This window comes from Osmerus eperlanus, chromosome 10 (assembly GCF_963692335.1).
Source record: "Osmerus eperlanus chromosome 10, fOsmEpe2.1, whole genome shotgun sequence".
Classification (NCBI taxonomy): domain Eukaryota; kingdom Metazoa; phylum Chordata; class Actinopteri; order Osmeriformes; family Osmeridae; genus Osmerus; species Osmerus eperlanus.
The window spans coordinates 8,247,082-8,273,243 of record NC_085027.1 but is presented as its reverse complement, the minus strand read 5'-3'; the positions used below and the strand labels follow the sequence as shown (position 1 = coordinate 8,273,243).

The 26,162-nt window shown below is 47.9% G+C and overlaps 3 protein-coding genes across 3 annotated transcripts in view; 2 read left to right on the top strand and 1 right to left on the bottom strand.

The window, feature by feature from the left end:
• Positions 1–4,697: 4,697 nt before the first annotated feature.
• On the bottom strand, positions 4,698–9,640 carry dhcr7 (7-dehydrocholesterol reductase). The gene is made up of 8 exons (XM_062471123.1): positions 9,491–9,640; positions 8,473–8,581; positions 7,514–7,736; positions 7,314–7,404; positions 6,723–6,936; positions 6,374–6,578; positions 6,041–6,172; positions 4,698–5,828 (listed from the first exon to the last, which is right to left on the bottom strand). The coding sequence occupies exons 2-8, from the start codon at positions 8,577–8,579 to the stop codon at positions 5,364–5,366; spliced, it is 1,437 nt and encodes a 478-aa protein (XP_062327107.1). The 5' UTR covers positions 8,580–8,581; positions 9,491–9,640; the 3' UTR covers positions 4,698–5,363.
• A 565-nt stretch (positions 9,641–10,205) lies between these two features.
• Positions 10,206–18,119, top strand: nadsyn1 (NAD synthetase 1). The gene is made up of 21 exons (XM_062471723.1): positions 10,206–10,406; positions 10,698–10,758; positions 11,017–11,133; positions 11,284–11,337; positions 11,444–11,533; positions 11,887–11,938; positions 12,131–12,219; positions 12,393–12,510; positions 12,655–12,786; positions 13,869–13,940; positions 14,419–14,543; positions 14,641–14,689; positions 14,904–15,006; positions 15,102–15,270; positions 15,529–15,664; positions 16,016–16,122; positions 16,399–16,530; positions 16,692–16,761; positions 17,012–17,140; positions 17,445–17,621; positions 17,705–18,119. The coding sequence occupies exons 1-21, from the start codon at positions 10,322–10,324 to the stop codon at positions 17,741–17,743; spliced, it is 2,106 nt and encodes a 701-aa protein (XP_062327707.1). The 5' UTR covers positions 10,206–10,321; the 3' UTR covers positions 17,744–18,119.
• Positions 18,120–18,444: 325 nt separating this feature from the next.
• tpcn2 (two pore segment channel 2) overlaps positions 18,445–26,162 on the top strand; it is an 11,134-nt gene continuing 3,416 nt past the window's right edge. Inside the window, 24 exon segments of the mRNA XM_062471787.1 lie at positions 18,445–18,822; positions 20,306–20,361; positions 20,589–20,665; positions 21,253–21,430; positions 21,522–21,638; positions 21,731–21,837; positions 22,373–22,445; positions 22,588–22,687; positions 22,841–22,906; positions 23,061–23,125; positions 23,392–23,501; positions 23,619–23,700; positions 23,773–23,859; positions 23,980–24,099; positions 24,204–24,263; positions 24,359–24,487; positions 24,719–24,768; positions 24,980–25,079; positions 25,209–25,280; positions 25,405–25,478; positions 25,581–25,612; positions 25,615–25,685; positions 25,837–25,919; positions 26,022–26,158. Of these exon segments, the coding sequence (XP_062327771.1) occupies positions 18,675–18,822; positions 20,306–20,361; positions 20,589–20,665; positions 21,253–21,430; positions 21,522–21,638; positions 21,731–21,837; positions 22,373–22,445; positions 22,588–22,687; positions 22,841–22,906; positions 23,061–23,125; positions 23,392–23,501; positions 23,619–23,700; positions 23,773–23,859; positions 23,980–24,099; positions 24,204–24,263; positions 24,359–24,487; positions 24,719–24,768; positions 24,980–25,079; positions 25,209–25,280; positions 25,405–25,478; positions 25,581–25,612; positions 25,615–25,685; positions 25,837–25,919; positions 26,022–26,158 (2,194 nt within the window). The 5' untranslated portion in view covers positions 18,445–18,674.

The window sequence follows — 26,162 nt, the reverse complement described above, 5'->3', positions numbered from 1 at the left end:
CACAAGTGGTTATTATTTCAATTATCCTGGTTGGACATCCCATTTAGGGTGTTTCACACACACACACACACACACACACACACACACACACATACACCCAACACACACACAAGCTCACACAAGTTCACTCATATATACACACACACACACACACACACAAAATGACACCTGCATATGAACTGATGGTGAACTCCCAGGGGGAGTTGCATGCCTGACAACGCCCGCCCCCCTCCTTCGCTGCCGGCCCCCCACCCCATCCACTGTCTGGCAGAGTGCTGCTCCTAACTGTCCACACAGACACACACACACACCACACACAGCATAAACATACAGGACAGAGACTAAGGGGACAGGGACCATTTAGACATTCCTAGGACACAGACTGACTCCTCTTCCTTCTCCTCCATCCCACCCCCACTCCTGTCTCCCCATTCTCCTCCACCCCCTATTCTTCTCTCTCTTGTCTCCTATTGGTTTACAGAAACATCCCCCCTGCACCCCTCCCCCCAACTCTGCCAAAATTAGATAAGAGCTCTAATGTGATTGAGAGAGAGAGAGAGAGAGAGAGAGAGAGAGAGAGAGAGAGAGAGAGAGAGAGAGAGAGAAGGACAGAGTGAAAGGAGGGGGGGCTGTAGAAGGAGAGAGGACTGAACATCCACAGAGGGAAGGTCTAATTTAATAAAAACCCCATCAGCCTAATGGAACGACACACACACACACAAACTCACACACCCTTCTACTCCACTTCAGTGTGGGAACACATTGCCATTCATCACAATGTGAACCATCAAACACATACTACAGAGGACGTGAAGGGAGCGAGGAACACAAGGTGAGAGGAAAACTGGACCAGCATCAAAAGTTGGAAAAGGACAAAGCCATTCGCAATAAAATCCCCTCCTCCCGCTGTACCGGATTATCAGGCCTCCTTTCCCTCCTCCAACTTCCCCCTTTCTCTTTCACACAGATGTCACCTATATCCCATACTCTTCAGCAGAACAGGAAGTTGCTATGTGGAACTCCAAGCAATTTCACAGGAAGAGCTCACACAGGAAGCAGGAAGCAAGCAGGATGTCAGAAGGGGCTAATTTGTCCCTCTTTCTCTCTATCTCCCTCTCTCTCTGGTTCTTTCTGTCTTTCTCCTTTCCTCATCTCCTCTCCTTCACTCACTCTGTGTTTGTCTTGGCTCCCAAGCATATAGGAGATAGGGACCAGGAAGCAAACATGACCAGAGCTGGGATGCAGAAACACAGAAACACACAGAAACACACATACACGCACATACTGGTACAGCTGTCTTTTTTTAGAGGAGACAGAAAGGAAGAGAGAGAGAGAAAGAATTATTAGAGAGATGGCGAGACAAGCAACAAATAGTAACACAGTAACAACACATGGATGTTGGTTATGGGATCAAAATGGTTGGAGCACCAGTACAGCAACATGGATGTTGGGTTTGGGAAAGGGGTGTGATGAGAGAAGCTGCTTAATGGATGCCAGGGGACTGAAACAGGAAGAAGGGAAGGGGTTTGGAGTTACCAGTCTGCCTGGGAACAGAGGACACACACACACACAGACACACACACACAGACAGACACAGACACACACACACACACACATATGAACTAGGCATACTGGCACTTGGAAAACCATGTGTGTGCTTGTGTGTGTCTGTTTGCACAATATTCTTCATTGTTTGTTTTTCCCTGTTGTTTGCCAGTGGTCTGGGGAGATGAATAGGGGGCGGAACTATTGTGTGGGTGCTCCGTGACTAGGGGACATTTATCTTGGGAGCACCATCCCATTCCATTAGTGCTGGCAGCAGCTGTCCTGGTCTACTGAGCCAATGATACTCTGCAGAGCTAAAAACAGTCTGGGCATGAAACAGTTAGGGTATACATCACTGGGTCTGAGACTGGGGAGTGGGCTTGCATATTCAAGCCAACTGACTCACACCGAATCTAAATCAAACATACACACTCACACACACACACATAGACACACATACACGTAGACACACCATGATGGACTGATAGACAGCAGACGTGTGTATTTATATCATAGAATCCTTGTGTTTGTGTGTGAGTGTGTGAGTGGTTGTGTCCTTCCAAATGGAATAAATGGATCACACAGCAGACGGTTCATGTCTGTCACACAGCTATGCCAATGTCAGGTCACTGTTATTGACCTGATCTAACCTTCAATAAACAGGACATCTGAGAACTACTCCCTTCTTCGCCCTCTTCATCCTCCCTCACCTCCCTCACCCTGTCACCCTCCCTCACGCTCTTTACCCTCACACCCAAAAGGGGGTCACCATGTCCCCTTGTCTCCAGGGAAACCAAACGTGCAAACTGCCTCACCACAATTATTCCACAGCTGTCCCTGTGTGTGTGTGTGTGGGTGTATGTGTGTGCATGTGTATGTGTGTGTGTTGTGTGTCTACCCACCCCCAGCCTCGCCCCTAAATCCCGCTTACCACAGGAACTCAGGGAGACTTCCATGGCCGTCGGCCATCTTCCCCACCCTCCGTCAAAATCAAACAGACTATTTCAGACCCACCAGACCCTCCAGACCCACCCACACAGGGATTAGGAGAAGGTCAGTGTGTATGTGGGTCTGTGTGTGTCAAAGGGGTTTAGTCTCTGCAGACTATTCATCACCCTCCACCCTAAAAGGTTAAGGGTTAGGAGTTCTGCAGTTCTCAGCTCTGACAAACAAAAGGATGTTCCTTAACTGGAGGAGAGACAGAGACATCAATGATACAGTAACCTCCACCTGGCACACAGTCAGCCAGTCCATCATCCCCACCTCCCTAGTTATCTCTCTCTACCTCCCCCACCTCCCTCTCTACTTCTCATTCATTCCCCCACCTCCCTCTCCCTCCTCCTTCTCTACCTATACCCATCTCCCTCTCTACCACTCTCTATATCCCTCTCACCTCCCTATCCTCCACCTACCTCTCCACCTCTCTGTAATTCCCCTCCCTACCTCCCCCACCTCCCTCTCTACATCTCTCTTCCTCCCCCACGTTCCTTTCTACCTCAACCCACCGCCCCCACCTCTTTTCTACCTTATTCCTGCCTGCCTCTCGCCCTCGCTACAAATTCCCTCCTCATAAAAACTAATTTGGCCTCTTGGGAAATCAGAGTTACAGGGGGCTGGCACCTAGTCACACTGTTTCACTGTGCTCTCTGTATATCCCATGTACTCCTCTATCTCTCCTTCTCCCTCTCTCCCTCCCTTCCTTCTCCAGTGCCAGTACTAGACTCCTGCTGGGGAAAGAACAAAAAGAACAAGCTGAGACAAACGAGGAAAGAAACTCAGCTCTGTGTGTATGTTTGTCTGCGTATGACCGATGACGAGGTTGTCTTCTCTGGATATGATGAAGAATACTGTATTATGCGTCATCTTTGATTTCAGTGAGATTATGCAATTCTCGACCACCTTCAGACACAGTCCAGTCATGTTCTGCTCTGGTTGGCTTCCCCTCTCTCACTGAGGTGATTAAGATGTATTACAGTTATAATCAAAAGAGAAAAGGAATGATGGGCAATTTAATTCCATGTAATGAATTTGCTGTACATTGCATTAACTCGGAATGACGACGTGGTAAATCGATGCTTGGTCCGTTACCAAGCTGACTATCATCTACCATACTACACCCACCAACCAGCCACCTATCACTGGGGGGAGGCAGTGCTTACAGGGCATAATCATGGATCCCTTGCTCCAATGACTGCCCCCCTCTTTCCCTCCCACTCCTCCCTCCCTCCCACTTCTGTCTTCACCCTCACTTACTCATACGCCCCCCCCCCCCGCGCGCATTTGCCCCCCCCCCATACCCTCCTGGTCAGTGGTGCGTGGAGTGTCCGACATGACCGCCACTTACAGCTTAAGTGTGTACTTTTGGTGTGTGTATGCGACTGTGTGTGCAATCTGTGTTTATCAAGAAGGAAGGATACAGAGGCGAGTATTTGTTTATGTATGACTGTTTGAAGAGGGATGGGTGAGCTTGTTTTGAGGGTGTGTGTGTGTGTGTGTGTGCATGCGTGTAGGTATGTGCATGTGTGTGTTAAGACTATGCATTGAGATTATGTTTATCTGTGTGAGTCTCTGTGAATGATTTAGTGAATGGGTGGGGGTTTAGATCATACCTAAACTACAATAGCTACAAGTCTTGCAACAAAGAATAATGTTTCTGGCCGTGAATGTCTGTAGAGTGCCTGTAGACCTGATACTGTAGACCTGATACTGTACGTGACTGTAGACCTGATACTGTAGACCTGATACTGTACGTGACTGTAGACCTGATACTGTATGTGACTGTAGACCTGATACTATATGTGACTGTAGACTTGATACTGTACATGACTGTAGACCTGATACTATATGTGACTGTAGACCTGATACTGTATGTGACTGTGGACCCGATACTGTATGCGACTGTAGACCCGATACTGTATGTGACTGTAGACCTGATACTGTATGCGACTGTAGACCTGATACCGTACGTGACTGTAGACCTGATACTGTCCGTGACTGTAGACCAGATACCGTACGTGACTGTAGACCCGATACCGTACGTGACTGTAGACCCGATACTGTACGTGACTGTAGACCTGATACTGTACGTGACTGTCCTCTGCTGGACATCACATGCAACACCTGCAAAAACAGCACAAACCAACATAACAGAATTTTAGTTGTTTGTTAGTTTTTTACTTAAGTGTTTTCATTCACTTTGAGAAGTCCCCAGGTATGACATGGGGGTTCAAAATGAACGAGGAGAAAACAAAGCAGATTAATGAAGAGCTCATGTTTGCCTGCCTCCACACCACTAGAGGGCAGCAGCAGACAATAAGAGGCAGGGCTGGCTCAGCTCAACTTTGAGATGACAGTAAAAACATGTAAAAATAGAAATACGTATGCACCTAAACTGGAATACAGAACAAAAGCAGATTTCTACTACAACTAGTCAGAGACCAGCATTGTGTTCTGGTGGCCCCTTGATTCCTGTACTTGCCACTGTGTAAGTGTGCAGCACCTTATGAAGGAGCGACAGAGCTGATGTGTGCACAGCTGTGGACCTCAGTGCAGCTCTCCTTCACAGAGGAACAGCAGTGGTTCACAGTTTGTGGTCATAACATCTAAGAAGGATGCTGTAGGCACAGTCACAGTTGGGAGGGCTTTCCCGCTAAAGACACTTCGTTACGGCACACATATAGAAACACACAGGAATGCATGCGTCTCATGCAACCCAAACACACACCGACACTCAGATACAAACCCCAACAGACACACACACACACAAACATGCCTTCCAACCCACACTCAAACAGCCCCAACACCCTCTCTCGGTCCCTCTAGAAGATTCCGGGGATGAGGCGGGAAGGCACGGCGTCCGTGTACCTCCTCCAGTCTCGGCCGTACTTGCTGCTGCAGCGGTGCTCGTCCCTCACACAGCGGTGCACCAGCAGGATGGTCATGTACACGATGTAGAAGTACGGGAGGAGGTGTCCCCCGCCGCACGCCAGGCAGTACGCCAGGGACCCCATCAGGTCCCCTGTGTAGTTGATGTGGCGGGCCACACCCCAGAACCCGGAAGTCATCAGCTTGCTGTGGTGGAGGCCACCGTCCGACGAATGGTAGGCGCACTCGATGAAGTTGGGGCGTTTCCCCCAGATCGTACACGCCCCCTCGGTACGGCGGAAAAGGTCCTTCTGGTGATTGGTGGCGCGGAAGACGTAGTAGCCAATCAGGCCGAGGAGGAGGACGGTGGCAGCGTGGAGGGTGGAGAGCTGGACGGGGTGGTAGACTAGGTACAGACCCTGGAGGAGGACAAAGGGAGATAGACAGGGAGAGAGAAAGAGAAAAAGAGAGAGCATAAAAGCTATCAAATTAACCGTGTTAACCTGAAATCCATGCTACACAGACAGTTTACAGTATACATGCCTGATCCATCCAACCTCTGTGTTAGCCTATTAAGATCGATTCCAGGGGAACCCCTGTGTTAGCCTGCTAAGCTAAAGCCAGGTCCTACCTGCAGCGTGTAGAGGAAGGGCAGCCAGACACAGTCTCCCCATCCCAGATACCAGCCGAAGTGATCATGGCAGATATCAATGGTCTTCAGGTACCAAGCTTCGTTCCAAAAGAAGTCAAGCACATAGATTGCCTGCACGCACACACACACACTCAGTCGTCAAGGAAGTCAAACTGTACTGTTCTCCACTGTACTCCAGCTCTACCTTCTGGACACTATTCCCAAAATGTAAACATGTTTACAGTGTTCAGTGTGCATGGCAAAAGGTTCTCTTATTTCTGTGAAGGGTATTGCCTCAGTGGCAGTGACCATGGTGGGTATTGCATGACTGACCTGCAGGACATTGACCAGGATCATGGAGTTGGTGACGTGACCATAAAGCTCCTGCTGCTTGGCCATGTAGGAGAGGTTGATGAGCGTCCACGCCACGATGCCAGGGCGACCATTGAAGAACAGCTTGAAGTCAAACCACTTCCCAATGCGTGGGTTGAACTCAATGCCCATCATGTAGTTGTAGAACATGTTTCCAGTGAATTTGCTGCAGAGGGATGTGTAAAGGAGTTGGCCTGGGCTGGGGGTTATTGTTCTAGTGTGTCCCTGTCTCTGTGCTTGCATGTGTGTATGTGTTTCTGCCAGCACTGCATGTGAGTGTGTATGTGTGGGAGTGAATCCTCTCCCTTACCAGTCCTCAGCATTGGTGGGGAACAGGTAGGCCTTGACGAAGGTGAAGGTGGCCACGGTGTAGCCCAGGATGTTGGTGCACCACAACAGAGGGATCCAGTGGTCGAAGATGATGGTGGGGGAGAACCAGTGGAAGTATTGGGCATTGAGGAACCACAGAGCATGGGTGATGATCCAGGACTGCAGGCCATTGATCTCATACAGGTTAATTAGCCCTGGGGAACAGTGGATGCCATTACAAGGTTAATATGACCTGGTTTCCTGGTCTTAATGAGATACTGTATCTACCTGCGTGTTGGTTACCTGGTCTCAGATGACATATCTACCTGGGTGTTGGTTAGATGGTCTCAGGTGACATATCTACCTGGGTGTTGGTTACCTGGTATCAGGTGACATATCTACCTGGGTATTGGTTACCTGGTCTCAGGTGACATATCTACCTGGGTGTTGGTTACCTGGTATCAGGTGACATATCTACCTGGGTGTTGGTTACCTGGTATCAGGTGACATATCTACCTGGGTGTTGGTTACCTGGTATCAGGTGACATATCTACCTGGGTGTTGGTTACCTGGTCTCAGGTGACATATCTACCTGCAGGGGTGCGGGAACCCTCCTGGACTCCGCCCACGTAACCAGGCAGGAACTTGTGAGTGATGTCAGGAACACACATGTAGAGCACCACCTGGTGGACAGATCATTCAGTACACAGAAGATGCTGTGAGGTGACGCATGTGTTTTACAGTCTGAACACCTGTAAAACATTCCAAAATGTCTCCTTTCCTGCTGCTTACCTGGGAGGAGACCCAGATAGCGTAGATCTTGGCGGCAGGCCAGGTGAAAGAAGGGGAGCGGTCCCAGATGGTCATCAGCGTGACATCACCGCTGTACAGCTCTATGATAGGCTGGCTGACAGAGCACTGGTACTGGTCGCATGCCATGATGAAGTAGAAGACGAGGAAGGGCGCCAGACAGAGCAGCAGGATCACGCAGGTCAGAGAGAACCAGTCCACCTCCCTGCAGGTAACACCACAGTGATTTGGCCACAACATGGTTACTACAAAGGTACAACAAGGTGACTACATAGGTACAACATGGCTACTACATGGTCACAATATGGCAATAACAAGATAACATGGTTACGACATGTGTGTAAAGATTATATTATCATTGGAAGATTAGGTACCGACCAGTCACTTCCCTGTTCAGCAGTGTGTGTGTGTGTGTGTGTGTGTGTGTGTGTGTGTGTAGGCGGAGATGTGCAATTTATTTACTTTTGGACCAGCCATACCCACAGTTTTGTAACTGTCTGTTTGCTTTTGATGTCATCCAGACTCTATGTTATTATGAGTAGAACTGACAGCATGACCTGCTTTGCCTGGTTTAGATCAGATTGACAACATAACCTGCTCTGTTTGGAGTCAAACATTGTTTGGAGGTTCCATTCATCGTGGAGTAACGAGATCCATGACATTTATGTAGACATGCTGTTAACGCGTTAACACGACACGGGCCCACACCTAGGGAGTGCGCTTGGTTTATCTAAATGAGCTGCAGGGAAGAGTTTACCCCTGTCCACAGAGTCTGAGATAAATCAAGTATAAATCAGGTATGGGGGGAGGAGAAGAGGGAGAGCAGGGATGAGAGGAAGGAGGAGGGAGGACCATAGGTAGTGTAATGTTTATGGTTAAAGGCAGGTGGTGGAAAACATGGGTTCATCGCCATGAGAACAGTTAGAATAAAAGTGACTAACCATGCCCTGCCCCACTGTCCAAGCTCCCCCTTCTCCTCTGGCTCCGCCCCATTAGAGCTGGGCTTAACACGCCTCCTGGTGGCCTGCATGGCCACTGCAGCACTCATCTCTGGAGAAAAATAGAGAGAGGGTCAGGTTGTTCAGCTACATTCTAACCACTCATGTCTTTTCAGTTCAGTCACAACTGCAGTAGTCAAGGACAGACAGTGTAGGAGGTAATATGTAGTCCAGGACAGATAGTGTGTAGTAGTCCAGGAGAGACAGTTGTAGTAGTTCAGGAGAGATATCAAAGTACATTTTGTTGGCCATGGTGTGTGATAAGAGCTTAGAGTGCAGGGAGACTTGGTTCCCTGGTCAAGGAGAACCTGGTGCCACAACCTTGGTGGATATTTATCTTGGTGGACATTTACAACTGTCCCTGGGCCAACTAAGCACACAAAACAGAACCAACCACTCTTGTTTCCTACAGTATTTGGGCTCCTATTGGTACTGTGCTAAAGACACCTGAGGCAGATATGGGGGTCACCTACTGCTAGAAAAAGACAGTAATGTAAAGTAGAGCTATTTGACAAACATCCCGCAAAACAATCAGAGCTGTACAAGGCTGGTGTAATGGCAGAGGTAAAACACAGAAACACATATTCATGTGGTTCAAGTTAAGTTCATTCAATTTTCACCTACAGTTTAGGTCAATTTGAGTTGTGCTTGTGAGAAGGACGGCGTCACATATTTGTCATCATGGGAGACTAGCTTTTCAATCTGGAATGCAACCGATGGGTTCGACGTAGAGGTTCGACGAATAAAGTCGTGCACATGATTTAACCACCGATGACTATCCTAGTTAACAACTTCTGTCCGGAGTCCACATTACGCCACGCATTGTGTACTCCGATAATAATACCCACATCCATTACTTCAAGAAGGATTTCCCCTTGATGGCGCAGGGGAAACATAAATACGCACTGAAATTTGGCTGAGGTACGGTGGGTTCGCTACAAATGTGTTTTATCGTACTCACCGTTTTCCTAGTCCTAGGATGTGCTCTTCAGATGCGCGCTGACTACCTGCCCTCAGACAGATGTTGATGATATAACGTTGGGGAGAAAGGGCCCATGATAAGAACAGCTCCGCCTATACGACGACTGCGTCTCAACACACAGCCAATCACATTTTGGATGCCAACAAGAAAGGCGGCGCCACACGGTGGATTGGTCTCCTGATTGGCTAGACTGGAACTGAAGCCACCAGCGCCTGATGATCTCATTAATGGATGGTTGACGGAATAAGAAGATACATAACCTGATATATCAGTGGTTATCAAACCCTGGTCCTCAGGGACCCCCTGCCGTGCATGTTTTAGATGTTCCCCTGCTCCAATACACTGATTCAAATGAATGAATCATGATTATCATCATCTTTTTTTTTTTTTTACTGTTTGCCATCATCACTACTTTCTTCACAATGTAGGCATAAAGACCGGTCATCGAAGCTACTCATTTGCAGAAAGTAGAGTCAGCTAAATTAATTTGCTACAGTAGTCTCTATATAATTGACATACTCCATCCACACCATACGCGCCCCGGTGCAGATTTTGACTCTTGTCCTAGATTTGTAGTTTGTGTAAGTGATTGTCGGAGCTGCCTGTGTCTTTAACAGAAACAGGAGGTGCTGAGAGCAGCAGGACCCGGATAGACACATTGCGCGAGCTCTCATACTGCATAGAAACACACAGGTTACGGAGTAGGCTACTTTCAATGTTACAGTCACGTTCTACAACTCGGTGTCAGTGAGTTCTCTGGTTAAACATCGACCACGGTTACTTTGTTGAATTAAAGTGTGTCTATTCGAAATGGGCCGGAAAGTAGTTGTAGCAACATGCTCCCTGAACCAGTGGGCGTTAGATTTTGACGGGAACTTGGAGAGAATCCTCAAAAGTAAGTTTAAGGACAGAAACTGACAACAATAAATGTCCTTGAATCATAACAAACTGCGGTAAAACGATGCTGCAAATAAAATAAATAACTTTCAAATCAATTGCAAGAACGTCATATATGAAATGCACAGTATGAACGCAGACGTTGAAAAAGTCGTAGTTGCTGTAGTCCTTTGCATGGTGGCAGGCGGTAGCATGACTGTGTCATGTGTTCTGCATGAACTCCTTAACTCCTCACACGTGTTCCTCTCTCACACGGACCAGATACATGGATGCGGTTTTCTTCTTACAGGTATAGAGATAGCTAAGTCTCTGGGAGCCAGATACAGGCTGGGACCAGAGCTGGAGATATGGTACTTCATTCCATTCACTCAATCTTATCATTCATCATGGTGCATAAATGCACTGTAGAACATGGGCTTACTGCCTGCTGTAATGACTGCAAGTCATGTTGTGTTGTACATGTTCCACCTGATGTAAACACACATGCCAGAACTTATCTCAGCTGTCATGTTGTCAGCACTACCTAGTGTTGCTCCAGCATTCAGGATCAGAATCAACCCTTCCTTTCCTTCTCTCTTCTTTTTCTTCACACTCCCCCATCTTCCCAGTGGCTATGGCTGTGCTGATCACTTTTATGAGTCGGACACCCTGCTCCACTGTTTCCAGGTCCTCAGGAAGCTGCTGGAGAGTCCTCTTACCCAGGACATCATCTGTGATGTGGGGATGTCAGTGACTTAGCACCTCCAACACATACACTACCTGAAGCCCATCATACACCTGGCAACGCTTTTGGTCAATTATGCTGGAGACGGTTGCTCATCATGCCTCCTTTACTGTGCATTCATCTGTGTGTATGTTTGTCAATGTTCTTGCAGGCCTGTAATGCACCACAATGTGCGCTACAACTGCAGAGTGGTCTTCCTGAACAGGTAACCTAAGCAGGCCACCGGCTTCGGCCTGCCTCATTCTGGTTCTTTCTGTTGTGTTTGTCCAACGTGAGTCATGTTCTGATTCTGGGTGACCCGGTCACCACAGGAAGATTCTGCTGATCCGGCCCAAGATGCTGCTGGCTAACTATGGCAACAACCGAGAGTTCCGCTGGTTCTCCCCATGGAACCAGCCCAGGTGTGTTGTCATGTTAACCTGTCGTTCCAAGTCACAGCCATGCGGCTTGAGTGGGAAGCAGGAAATAATGTAAAGCTGCTGGCCAGCTGTGAGTTGCCGTCCCTGGTGCTGCAGCACCGGGGAGGGTTGGCCTCTCCGGGGATGCCGACCTTGGTGCTGCAGCACCGGGGAGGGTTGGCCTCTCCGGGGATGCCGGCCCTGGTTCTGCAGCACAGGGAAGGGTTGGCCTCTCCGGGGATGCCGCAGCATGTTTGTGTGTGAATGTGTCTGCGTTTTACCTGGTTACTGTAGTGGGTGACAGTGTCATACATGTGCTGAATATGTGAGGTGTGTGGTATGTGTGTTCTCTGCAGGCGTGTGGAGGAATACTTCCTTCCTAGAATGCTTCAGGACCTGACAGCACAGGTAAGACCTGTCTCCCACTCTTTCCACTGAATCAATATAAAGTGAATATTGTATTTATAATCATGTTGTAACGTCCTACATCAGTGTAGCTTTATAAGAAGGAAAAGATAGACACAAAGCTGAGACAGAAGACAACAACTGAGTTCATGCTGGCTGAAATATGAGACAATTCTCCTCTGCTCTGCTCTACAGACCACAATTCCATTTGGAGATTGTGTCCTCTCCACCCTAGATACCTGCATCGGCAGTGAGATCTGTGCTGAACTCTGGAACCCCCGGAGGTAGACTAAGGAGAGTTGGAGGCACAAACTGACACATAGAGGGATGGATGAATAGTTTAATTGATAGATGAATGGATTGATGGAAGTATTAAAGGAAGTGTATAGATCAATCACATCTCTACAGTCCCAGAGCTTTGTTTGCCATGTGGGTGCTGTTCTGTTCTGTCCTCCAGTCCTCATGTGGACATGGGACTGGATGGGGTGGAGATCATCACCAACTCCTCAGCCAGCTACCACGAACTCCGAAAGGCTGACAATAGGGTCAACCTGGTCAGGTCAGCCACCAGCAAGGTAACACACACACAGTTACAAGGCCATTCCATTAAACCAACCTACCAACTGCCTATAGATGGCAGTGTTTTTTCACAAAACATGCTTCTGTCCCTCTGTAGAAAGATTTGTTTACATGTTGTTTTGATGTTTTCTGGTTGTTAGAGCGGAGGGATCTACCTGTTTGCTAACCAGAAGGGTTGTGATGGTGACCGGCTGTACTATGACGGCTGTTCCATGATTGCCATCAATGGGGATGTGGTGTCCCAAGGCTCCCAGTTCTCTCTGGAGGATGTGGTAAGATGAGGAGGAACGTGAAGGGGATGACGGAAGCGTCACATATAATGTTGACATGATCCAATCAAGATGCTTCCTTTCTGAATCACTGCCCAGAACGAGACAGTCAGACCACAGACCCTCTTTCAAACCTGCTCACAAAGCTCTGTCCTCCCTTCTTTACTTCCCCCTCCCTCTCTTCCTTCATTCTTTCTAGCTTTTTTCTCTTTTCCTCTCCATGGACTAATCAAAGACCTCAGAAGTTCCTGTTCTAGGGCAAGACAGTTGTAGAGCAGTCAGCTCTTCAGACTGAAAGGGTGCAGTCTGAAGGCGTTTTTTATACAGAGATCCCATAATATTGGCATTAAGAAAACCCCTCCTTAAGGCGGCTTCCTTCATTTACACAGAACCAAACAAAGATACTGCCCTGTGTGTGCTTGCAGCAGAGCATGCAGGCACAAGCATGCAGGCGTTCCGGAATCTGAGGCATGACATCAGCGTCGGCTTCTAGTGTGTAGTCCTGTCATGCGGTGTCGGATCATTTTTGACCATCCATCAGAAAATGCTAGCAGGTACTGTGCTAGCACACAGCAAGGTTATGGTTAGGGTTAGCCCTATACTTGCGCTGATCTGATATTCCAAAATCTGATAAGGTAGCAGAAATGGCACATTACCGGTTCTCCCGTTCCCACAGACACCCATGCGACGGTGTGACTACCTCCGCTGCCGTCTTAATGCCAGTACAAGCATGACCCCCCACTCCGTGTTTGTACCTTTTATACAGACCTGCGAGGTGGCACAAAGGTGCAACATTCCCGCCTTGGCTTGAACAGACCACGTTAAGGGTGCTTGAGACTATTGAAACTGGGCCTGAGCTCGCTCTGCTGTTGTACCATCCAGGAGGAGGGGTCAGGGGGGGAGCTGAGGTGGATCAGTCTATGTCAGGCTGAGTCAGCATGTTATGTAACATGCATCTCATGTTACATACATCACAAGTGAAGGAAAGGGTCAGGGGTCGGTTCCGGACTCGCTTTCAACTTGTTATAATTCCTCCGTTTGTGTGTGTGTGTGTGTGTGCGTGTGTGTGTGTGCGCACGCTGCAGGAGGTGCTGACAGCGACTCTAGACCTGGAAGATGTGCGTAGCTACAGAGGAGAGCGTTGTCATCCACACGTGGTAAGCCGGCGATGTCGCCATCTTATATTTGATACAATGAACACTAGGTAATAGGGCTGTACTCATGTTGAAACATAAATGACGGTGTAGTGAAGGATTAGTTGACTCATTGCTGTCATAGTTAGAGCAGATACAGTAAGGTTGAATTGCCTACCAAGGATGAGAAACAGGTATTCCAACTTCTCTGTATCTGTCTTTCTCTCCTGCTGGCTCGCTCTTTCCCTTTCTCCCCCACTCCCCCCCCCCCGTTCCTCCCCTGACAGAGTGAGAATAGCCCACATTTCAGCAGTCACATGGTCTTGTGTTGCAGTCCTTCTGACAGCTGCAGTCATAAAAAGCATACTATCCCCATCATGTGACATCAGAGATGACCTCATTGAGGGAGGGAGGGAAGGAAGGAAGGATCAAGGGAAGGAATATGCCTTGGTGAAACATGTCCCCCTGATAAAGCATGTCCCCCCCCCTCTCTCGTGTTCAGGAGAGCGAACCTCGGCCGTACCACAGGGTCAAAGTTGACTTCAGCCTATCCGACGGAGAGGATGTCTTTCTCCCCACCCACCAGCCAATCACGTGGCAGTTCCACACCCCAGAGGAGGAGATCAGGTAAGACATCACTGGAGGTCATCATGTAAATGAAAGTCCTAAAACCTAGTCTGTTCATGGTTAACCTTCTCCCCCCCCCCCCCCCCCCCCCCCCAAGCCTGGGCCCAGCCTGCTGGTTGTGGGACTACCTCCGTAGGAGTGGCCAGGTATGACTGTGCTCTCCTGCCTTCCTACAACACCTACAGATGAACCATCGGAACGGAGGGATGGGAGGGAGAAATTGATGGAGGGAACAGAGGGATGGGAAGATCAATCAAAAGAAACTTTGGAGGGTAGATAAGTGAACAGATGGATGAAGGAATTAATGAATAAATAGAAACATAGACGGTTTCCCTCCCTAACCCTCCCCCCCCCCCCCAGGCAGGGTTCCTGTTGCCCCTGAGTGGGGGTGTAGATAGCTCGTCCACAGCCTGCATTGTCTTCTCCATGTGCACCATGGTGTGCCAGGCAGTCAAAGATGGCAGTGAGTACACACATCAAACCTCCATGATAGCCACAGTCTCATGCTACCTTCAGAGTTAGAGAGGATGAAGAGTCCCTTTCCCTGCCCCCACCCAGACAGGCAGGTCCTGGAGGATGTGCAGCGTGTGGTGGGGGACGGCTGCTACCGTCCTCAGGACCCCAGGGAGCTGTGTGGACACCTCTTCTCCACATGCTACATGGCCAGCGAAAACTCCTCCCAGGACACACGCAACAGGGCCACGGAGCTGGCCAATCAGATAGGCAGGTGAGCACGGCTGGCCAGTCACATCGGTAGATTAACACGGTTGGCCAATAGGGCAGGCACTTGAGCACGGCTGGCCAATCAGAATGTGCAAAACTGAACATTTGGCTAGTCAGTTCATCAGGTGAGAGTCATATCAGACAGACAGCCAAATTAGTGGACAATTACTGGTCATTCTGCAAGTGAGCATAGGCAGCCAATCAGACAAAACAAGAGATTATCTGATCAATCTGATCACACCTGCCACTTTTGTTTCCACAGCTCTCACATGAACCTCAGCATTGACATGGCTGTGAAGGGCATTCTGGGAATCTTCTCCATGGTAACCGGGAAGTGGCCCCAGTTCCGTGCCAACGGAGGCAGCAGCAGAGAGAACCTGGCCCTGCAAAATGTTCAGGTGGGGTTGATTCATGTCTCCTGGTTGTTATGGGCCACATGACCATGGGCTTCTTTGCAGAGTGTGAAACTAATCAAACATACCCTAACCCAAGTAGCTGGGTTGTGGGTGCGGCTCTAACGATGTTCACACGACACGCTAACACCATGGTTCAAAAATGTTCAAACAAGCCTACCACAAACCTAGCACTGATGACTGTCAGTTTAATGGTGTGATCTGAGTAGGCAGGCTATGTGGGTGTGTTTGTCACGGTAAGTGTGTGTGTGGGGAAGTGTTCTCTACCCCAACCGTCTGTGACTGAACTTTTGAACAAACCGTCCCGTCCCCCCATCCCCCCGTCCCCTGTGTCAGGCCCGTGTTAGGATGATTCTGGCCTACCTGTTTGCCCAGCTGAGCCTGTGGTCTCTGGGTCGACCTGGAGGGCTGCTGGTCCTGGGCTCAGCCAATGTGGACGAGAGGTGAGAGCTGGAGACAAGCCATGGCTGACCCACCCATTAGGAACTCAGAAAACTGCAATACTCGACCGACAGAATACGGAAACAAATTAAAAGCAGTTATACAATTGTCATCTGTCCCCACATGTGTCCAACCCTTTTTCTGGTCTCACTCACCTCTCTCTTTATTAACTGCTCTCACCCGTTTTTGTTGCTTCATTCGAGCCTCACTCTTCTTCCTCTCTCTTCCTTGTCTTCCCTCGCCTCGTCCCCCTTCTTCTCCCTACTTCTCTCCTGCAGTCTGACAGGTTACTTCACAAAGTACGACTGCTCCAGTGCAGACATCAATCCCATTGGGGGGGTCAGTAAGACAGACTTGAAGAGCTTCCTGCAGTACTGTGTGGAGCAATTCCACCTCACATCTCTCAGGAGGTCGGGTACACCTCAGAATCTTTTCTCCTCTACTTGCGTACTTCCTCTCTACTTTCTGTCTCTGTTTGACATGTGGTTTAACATTTAGGAAGATACGACATCTGGAGAAGTACCAGAGGCAAGATGCAAACCACTCTAACATTCCCCATGTTTCCCTGCAGCATCCTGGCTGCCCCGCCCACCGCAGAGCTGGAGCCCCTATTGGACGGACAGGTGTCGCAGACTGATGAGGTAAATAGGTGGTTGCTCTACCGAGGCTTACAGACTACTGGGCGCACACTGTTCTGGGTGTGACACTGCCTCCCAGCCTCTGTAGACTCCAGATCCTTCTGTCTGATGCTGCATCCTGTGCAGATCTTTATACCTGCTTTGTGGGGCTCCTATATGGGGACTGTCTTTTCTGGTGTAATATGACCTGGGCCTACACTGTCCCCCCTCTCTCTTTCTGTCCTTCTCTACCTTTCTCTTTATCTGTCAACAGGCAGATATGGGGATGACATACTCAGAGCTGTCTGTGATTGGTCGGTTGAGGAAGATTTCAAAGTGTGGCCCCTACAGCATGTTCTGTAAACTCATCCACACCTGGAAAGATGCCTTCTCCCCTCTGCAGGTCTGTACCTCATTGGCTATGGGACCGATAAATAAATTAATCACCCTGGTGAAAGCCCCTAATTAATCACCACCATGTCTCCACCCACACTCTGGCCTCCTGTACACCACTTCTTCTTTTTCTGCCATTGGAGGGTAAATGATTACAGAAAGTAAATGATTACAACCACCTTTATAAAATGTGGTCGTCAATATATGGTTGTATGAGGTTGTCGATAACAGTCTGAAACCATCATCATATAGCGAGGGAGGCCTTACTTTAACTAGCATGCACATTATATCTCTATCTGTGTGGCTTCTCACAGGTGGCGAGCAAGGTGAAGCACTTCTTCAGGATGTACTCTGTGAACAGACACAAGATGACCACAATCACTCCCTCCTACCACGCAGAGAGTTATGGCCCAGATGACAACCGCTTTGACCTCCGACCTTTCCTCTACAACACCCGCTGGAGCTGGCAGTTCAGGTGTATTGATAACCAGGTACTGATACCCTGATGAGGTTTAGTCAGATGAACACAGCAGGGGTAGAGCTGTATCGGTGACTGGAGTCTTCTCTTCCTCAGGTGGCCCAGATGGAAGCAGGGAACAACCATCATGTGTGAGCTGCTGTCTTTCTGGTACTGCAACAACAAGGCTCATGAGGAAGCAGCCTGACGACTCAAACACCACACAGCTGCTGTCAATGCTAGGAATGTTGTCCTGCTTGTGTTCACACTGTTTTTTCTGGTTCTAGCCCAGTCACCAGACATTCGATATAAGTGAGTTTTGATATTGCTGACTTGGAATGTTCCTCTGATGACCAGTGTGTTGGGCTGTATTGTGAGCAATGAACACATCTAAACTGTAAACAGTAGTGTCTATTTTCCAGTCCTTTATTTCAACTGTTAATGGGATCAAAGTATGTTTTTGAGGTTTCAATGTTTTACTGGAATATTAAACGGTTTCAAATAATCAAAATAATAATCAAATACGGAGTGTAAGGTGTTCCAACTACTATTCTTGAATATGTTTCAAAGGAATACCGTTTCGTGATTGGATCTTCTATTTTCACTGTGAAACCACCGATACCATGATAATTAAGTAGGCTACAACAGATACCCCTTTGTTATAGGTAAGATCAATTGGGTCTTAAGGCTATTTTACAAGATAAGAAGGACGTTTAACATGGTCATCAGTCGTGCTGCATACGCGCGTAATAGACTGTTTACAGGATGTCCTGGCCAATATTGAGCTGTGCTCGTCATATGGTGTAAAGTGATACTTCAGACAGCAGAGGGAGGAGTAAACTGGGACGTTACCTAAAAACAGATTTTCCCCTACGGCTATTTTACTGCTGTCACTTAAGGAACTGACTTAAAAGCAGTGGGAGATTTAGCTACGCATTTTAAAGTAATATTTAATGACACTGTACTGACTCGTGGACTATTAACTTATTTGTTTTATTCTCAAATTCTAGTTTAACTTTCACTTTAAATCTCATCCCACAGTAAAGGCCAGTTTCATTTTTTTTGGTTCGCTCCAGTGAACAAATTTATGGAAGCAGAGCCTCTTCTTACTGGCAGCATTAATCGCAGTTCGGCCGACTACGGGTCCCCGGAAAATGTTCACATTGACCGGAGATCCCCAAAGACGCGGCGGTTGTCTTATTCAGTGGCTGAAGAGTCGTGTAAGGTAGAAGGCGGTAAGTGAATGGGAGCTCTCGGTAAAGCGCAACCTCCTCCGATTATTGTCCCAGGTGAAACATGTTGCAATGGAAGGCACACCTCAGTCATAGTTGTAAATATAATTTCACATTTGGATGCAAATATACAATCTATATGGAATCAGATAAGAATAATTGGGTTTGGATATAGCTTAATTACACTTAAATACTATTTTATGGAAACCCAAACTAGGCATATCATGTCTCTTTCTCTTACTAGTTCAAGTTATACCATGTATTCGATATCAATATCGAATAGATAATGTAGCCTATGGACTGATAACATGACTGGATAGGTAAAAAAAAACTTACAACGAGGACTCGTCACTGACCCTAAACCTGGGAAGTCAATTCGTTCAGTGAGTCTGCGTGTTTCCCGTGTCCTCACTGTACTGACAGAGATTCACGGGCTGGAGACGGAGGGACTGTACATGGGGAGTAGAGTCAGCTTGATACAATTGGTAATATACTCAGTACTTTAATCTAGGTAATACCACTTAACACATTGTTAATCATACCCTGTATTCCACCTCGGTCAAGTTGGCCAGCAGACCAAGGGCAGCAGAGTGTGGCAGTAATAAACAGGAAGACAGACTCCTAAGGTCTGCCCTCGGAATCACTGCTTTGTCAGACACAGCCGGCGTGACCCACGCTTAGTGTGTGAGTGTGTGTCTGTCCGTGTGTCAGCAGGGAGGTTGGGAAGAGAAACGCACACGACTGAGTCATTTTGTCCCACTGTCTGGCAGTCATGGTTCTAGGGCCAGGAAAAGCATGTTCATTTAAGATGAGGAGGAGGGAGAGGTCCAGTCCTCAGGTAGACCTCAACAGCCTAAAGCCAAGCCTGTAGCAACACTGAACACATGTACAACATGTACAACTTGAATGTCTCCACAACGTTTAGAGTTGAAAGGTCCAAACTGGAATAGAGACAACATGGAAACATCTTGTGACTCTGTATCTCGAGGTTTCCAAAGGCAAACATACGATTTTTACTGACTAAATAAAAACAAACTCTTGAAGCAGACTTACATGAGATCACTCAGACACTCACCAAAGATCCAACCCAAACCCTCAGAGTAAACTCCCCACAGTGTAATAATTGTACTAAATGTTAAATGCAGGATAATTATATGGTATATATAACTAAGGTAACATAACTAGGGTACCTATAATGTTTATAAAAACGATATGGTACATAAAACTAGGGTATATATAACTATATACTTAATATATATAGTTCCCTTTGGGCCCCTTGTAGGCAGGTCCTGAACAGGCTGTGCAGAAGACAGTTGCCTACGCAGCAGTGTGAACTTAGAGTGTTTATGATAATGAGTTAGGGGTCAAACATGTCAGAGTCTGTCTGTCCTGTTGTCTCTCCTATGGTCTCTGACTCACCTGTTGTCTCTCCTATGGTCTCTGACTCACCTGTTGTCTCTCCTGTGGTCTCTCCTCCCCTCCACAGATGAAGAGGCGCTGTACGTGCAGCAAGCTGTGGTGTTCATTGAAGATGCCATCCAGGTGAGCATGTCTGAGGTGTTTGAGGACGTACAGATGTAGGCCTACTGTGTGGTCCAGGCTGGGCATAGCAGAAGTTACGTTAGAACTCCGAAGAGCACAGCTGCACACTGGAAGGATGTCACCGTCACAGTCTTCAACAGGCACAAAATTAAGGACTTAGTTGATGTATTGGTCAAGCTTGCAATGAACCTTTTCTTTTTTTATTTGTGTGTTTGTTTATTGTGCAGTACCGCTCCATCAACCACAGGGTAGATGCCAGCTCCCTGCGTCTGTACAGATGGTACTATTCCAGACTGTGCCAGTGGTGAGCCTTAATACACCAACACATGCACCCATGGAGGCACACAGACAGACACACACAATTACACTCAAACCCAGGAATACACACACAAGGTCTCTGGGACCAGAGACAGCCTCTTGTTGTCATGAAACCCAGCCCTGGGGTGGTCTGCTAGTGAGTAAGTGGAGTGATCAGTAACTCGTAGAAACCTTTGTTACTGATGTGTCTGTGACCCAGGCATTAGTAGGCTTCTCTCTGGATGACAGAGTGACGGTTGCTCACCCCTCTAGCCTGCGACTGGTGTCAGCTTCCTGTGTGGTCGAGCTCAGAGGAGAATACCCTGCCTCATAACGCCCCCGCCCCCTCGTCTCCTCTTCCTCTGCGTTTCTACTCAGAGACTCTTCCAGTAATGACTGTTTAGGTGTCCCACCTCAGCACTCTGGTCTGACGTCTTCACGTAACTGTGGTCTCTACAAAGAGACAGGAGGAAACAGACATGTTCCGTCTCAGTGCGATGAATGTACTCATACCCTTCATAGATGTTCTATCTATATGTCTACCCTCCCTCCCTCCATCCGTCAATCCCTTTCTTCCTTCCTTCTTTCCTCCAGGGGTCTGGGCGTGGCCATCGCGGTGATCCTGGCGCTGGCTTTTGTAGAGCGGCCCTCTTCGCTGTCCTTGTCCTCCGACCCCCGCATCCGGCTCTCACCCTGGGAGCCCCCATGTGGCCTGACGGAGGGCATCGAGATGGTCTGCCTAGCCATCTTCACCCTCGACCTCGCCGTCAAGGTAACTACCTCGGGAAAGACAAATCCGAGCCCAGCTGAAGCTGTCCTTCTGTCTGAGTCATCTGTGACTCTCCGACCTGTTCTCCCTCCAGAGCTATCTGATTGGCTGGGAGGAGTTCCGGAAGAACAAGTGGCTTATCGGCTACATCGTGGTCATCTCAGCGTCTGCAATTGATTGGACGGTGTCTCTGAGCTTGATCTGTGATGAGGTAAGGTAACAGATCCAGCTAGTTTTCCAGCAAATATTGCTTTTATGACTTTAATACATTTGTTTAGCATTGGTGCTCTGTTTTCTTCTCAGAGTTTGAGAGTGAGGAGGCTGATCCGTCCCTTCTTCCTCCTGCAAAACTCCTCCCTGATGAAGAAGACCTTGAAGTGCATCAAGAGAACACTGCCAGAAATAGCCAGGTACCCAGCTAGCCTATAACACACACCTGTTCTACCCAAGTATGCAGATACACACCTAACCTATTACACACCTGTTTAAACCAGATATCCAAAAACACATCTAATCTATAATATACACCAGTTTGTTTAATACACACCAGTTTATTATAGACTTTCTATTTTTCAAAACCTTTGTGTCAGTGAAGTGTGTGTATCAATAGCATTCTTTTGTGAACATAAATCAATGAAATCTCTCTCTCTCTCTCTCTCTCTCTCTCTCTCTCTCTCTCTCTCTCTCTCTCTCTCTCTCTCTGTCTCTCTGTCTCTCTGTCTTTCTCTCTCTCTCTCTCTCTCTCTCTCTCTCTCTCTCTCTCTCTCTCTCTCTCTCTCTCTCTCTCTCTCTCTCTCTCTCTCTCTCTCTCTCTCTCTGTCTTCTCTCTCTCTCTCTCTCTCTCTCTCTCTCTCTCTCTCTCTCTCTCTCTCTCTCTCTCTCTCTCTCTCTCTCTCTCTCTCTCTCTCTCTCTCTCTCTCTCTCTCTCTCTCTCTCTCCCTGCAGTGTGATCTTGCTCCTGGCGCTGCACCTGTGTCTGTTCACCATGATAGGCATGCTGCTGTTTGCTAAAAGAGAGGTGAGACTACAGCCACACATTAAAATAATAATTCTTCTTCTTATGCAACTGCTGTGTGCTTTATGTGATCTTAGATATGTGATTGCACCTCTATAGACTGAAAGTGTGTGTGTGTGTGGTGACTCCTGTTTGTCCTGAGCAGGACCCAAAAGAAAATGGAGAGTGGGAGACATACTTCAAAGACCTGCCTACCTCTCTTTCCTCTCTGTTAGTCCTTCTCACCACCGCCAACAACCCTGATGGTACCTAACATTATACTGTTCTATACTGGATTGTACTGAACTCTACCATACCATACCATACCAAACGATACTATACTATACAATATGTTATCAATTTTTGCAATACTATACTTTCTTGCTGTAACCTTGTGTGTGTCTGCTCTTGTGTTACAGTGATGATTCCAGCTTACTCTCTAAACCGAGGATACTCCATCTTCTTCATCCTCTTCAGTGGATTTGGTGAGGGGTGAATGTGTGTGACTATTTGCGAGGGGTGAATGTGTGTGAATGTTTATGTGAGTATTTGAGGTCCGAGTTAATGATTAGGAGTTCATTCATTGGTAGGTATCACTGTTGGGTGATCTCTTATCTCCATCTGTCCCCGCCCTCACAGGAACCTACTTCCTAATGAACTTACTGACTGCCATCATCTACAACCAGTTCAGAGGATACCTGCTGGTGAGTTCCACACCTGGTCATTGCTCCCTTGTCCCTAGGGCTGGGTTCCATCCCTAGAGACAGCTCTGTAGTCCTCCAGGGCTATGTTCCACACCTAGTCATAGCACCCTAGTCCCTAGGACTGTGTCCAATACCTGATCATACAGTAGTTCACTGACTTAAGGTGCGTTCCACACCTAGTAATTCAGACCTAGTTTTGTGTTGCTGCTCCACCATGAGGAAGTGTATGAGGGCTAACGTCCTGTACTGTCCTGCGTTGCGGTCAGATGTCCATGCAGACGTCCATCCTCAGGAGGAGGCTGGGCATCAGGGCTGCCTTCTCCGTGCTCGGCTGGCAGGGCTGCGGAGAGGAAGACACACACACTCCCGAACACACGTAAGCCTGCGGCACACACACAAACATATGTCCATACACACACACACAAATGCACATACACACACATAAGACCGGAGCACACACAACCTTAACAAGCGTGTGTGTGTGTGGTTCCAGAGAGCGTGTGAGGGTGGATGCTGTGCTGCAGGTCATGTCCAGGGTCCAGATGAAAGACTATTACAAACAAGCCATCATCAGGGTGAGAACCGACTGCTGACTTCTCTCTCTCCTCTGTATTTTATGAGCATTCTTTAACCTTCCTCTTCAACAGGAAGTGAAGCAGTACTCTGATGGTTTCGTCCAATGGGAAGCATTCAGGAAGTTGTTTGATGAGCTTGACAAGGACCGTATCAAAGAGGTGGGTGTGGATGTTTTCACAGACTCCACCCATCAGGGGGAGATTCCTACAATCATCTGTTGGTTCTGCCTATTTACCTATGGTGTGTATGTGTGTACGTATGTGTGTGTGTGTGTACAGCACCCAGCCATGCCCCAGTATAGCGCCCCCTGGATTCAGATGCTCCAGAGGGTGTTCAGTCATCATTATATCACCGTGGTGGGCAATGGTGTGGCCCTGGCCAACGTCATCTGTATCTGCGTACGTATGGAGAACACACACACTCCACAGGCACACATCAAACACACACACAGAGAGAGCTCTACTCCTGAACTGACACTTTGTCTCCTTGTATGTTCTTCTAGTCCATCCTGGTCCTGGATTCAGAGAAGTCAATCTCAGAGAGAGACGACTACTACATGGAGGTTAGCAACGCCAATCTCTTGTCCTGGTGTCTGGTGGGCGGCTATCCTGTGTTGTCATGTGATCTTATGCTGTTGTGTGTGTGTGTGCGCGGCAGGTGATCAACTGTTTCTTCATCCTGTACTACCTGCTGGAGATGTGTATGAAGATCCTAGCCTTGGGCTGGAAAGGCTACATCTCCTACAGGAACAACATCTTCGACGCCTTCCTGACTGTGCTGCTGCTGGTACAAACACGCCTTTTCTGTCTCATAGTCAAAACACCTACAAATCGTATAGTATATAACTCACTTCCTAGACCAGACCACTTTCAACATTAAATTGAATAAAAACAACTTGCTCAGCACAGTGACTTATTATTCAACTATATTATACATATGAGAGAATAATCTATACAATGATACAGTAGCAAGTGGATGTAGTGTCATACTGAGAATGTGTTTGTTTTTCTTCTCCAGGGCCTCCAGATCGCCATCCTTGCCACCTACAGGCTTCCTTATCCTAAGTGGTTGGTGTCTATGCCCTCTCATGCATTACTGTACCACAGTCCACTTCCATGGAACCTGTCTTTGTTACCTGTTGGGTTGGGAAGAGATCCTATAGACTCTAGTCATATAAACTGGTGTTATCATAGTTGATCCATCTGATTAGAGGATACAATCAATGAAATACTGAAGGACGCAAAGATGTAAGTAAGATGTATGTGTGTGTGTGTCTAGGAACCCCGAGTCGCGAGGCATCATGTCTCTGTGGGACATGGTGCGTCTGGTCAACCTCCTCATCGTGGTCCGCTTCCTCCGCATCATACCTGACATCAAGGTCAGTGTCAGCCACACCTGGCTGTGCAGCAGCTCTGGAGAGAACACAGCTGGAGAGAACACAGCTGGCTCATATACTTGATGTTGTTGTCTGATGGGTGACTGTATTGCTGTTATGGTTGCGGTTCAGCTGATGGCCCTGGTAGCCAGTACCTTGGTGGACCTGGTGAAGAACCTGCGGGCGTTTGCTGGCATTCTGGTGGTGAGTGGCAATACAGAACCCTGTTCCTCCTCTAGGTGGTGTCCTATCCTAGCTACAGTACCATGTCCTGTCCTAGGTGGTGTACTATGCTTGCTGAAGATACAGTACCATGTCCTTCCTCTAGGTGGTGTACTATGTGTTTGCTGTTCTGGGGATCTGGCTGTTCAAAGGTGCCATCACAGCTCCAGGCCAAATGAGGTACTAGTCATTAGAGTCTTTGTCCATTCAATTCTATGCAATTCTGTTCTATTCTATAATGTAATGATCAGCTCTAATGGATGTGTGTGTGTGTGTCCTCAGTGACATCTCTAACTCCAGCATGGAGAACATCCCACTAACTTCACCATGGAATGTGGCTCCTATGAACAGTTGGGATACTGGCCTAACAACTTTGACGACTTTGCCGTGAGTGACCTCACTTCCTGTACTTGGGCATAGTCCTGGCAGAGCATAGAGGCTGTGAGTCCCCTTACCTACCCACCTTGCTCTCTACGTGTCTTTCTCTAACTCTCTCTGTCTCTCTTCCTCTCTCTTGCTCTCTCTCTCTTTCCCATAGTCCTCCATTGTACTTCTGTATAACATCATGGTGGTCAACAACTGGCAGGTCTTTATGGACGCCTACACCAGATACACCACAGAGTAAGAACACCGAATTGCACCTGACATAAAATTCACATCCACTCTCTGTTGAAGCGATAGTGTGTAATAATCTAGTGTGTGTGTGTGTGTGTGTGTGTCCAGGTGGTCCAAGGTGTACTTTGTATCCTGGTGGCTCACCTCTTCAGTCATGTGGGTCAACCTGTTTGTGGCTCTCATTTTGGAGGTAGGGTATCTACTTCAGCTCATCTTCATCCTGCGCCCCCTCCTTCCTTCTCATTGTCA

What these genes read in the sequence shown, in the direction of transcription:
- dhcr7 (XM_062471123.1), bottom strand. Translation starts at nt 8,579, where the DNA reads ATGAGTGCTGCAGTGGCCATGCAGGCCACCAGGAGGCGTGTTAAGCCC. An exon ending in GGACAGTGGGGCAGGGCATG is followed by an intron (nt 7,737 to 8,472) that starts GTTAGTCACTTT and finishes TGTTACCTGCAG; the next exon opens with GGAGGTGGACTGGTTCTCTC. An exon ending in CCTTCCTCTACACGCTGCAG is followed by an intron (nt 5,829 to 6,040) that starts GTAGGACCTGGC and finishes GTCCTCCTCCAG; the next exon opens with GGTCTGTACCTAGTCTACCA.
- nadsyn1 (XM_062471723.1), top strand. Translation starts at nt 10,322, where the DNA reads ATGGGCCGGAAAGTAGTTGTAGCAACATGCTCCCTGAACCAGTGGGCG. An exon ending in CCAGGCAGTCAAAGATGGCA is followed by an intron (nt 15,007 to 15,101) that starts GTGAGTACACAC and finishes GCCCCCACCCAG; the next exon opens with ACAGGCAGGTCCTGGAGGAT. An exon ending in CACCTCACATCTCTCAGGAG is followed by an intron (nt 16,531 to 16,691) that starts GTCGGGTACACC and finishes GTTTCCCTGCAG; the next exon opens with CATCCTGGCTGCCCCGCCCA.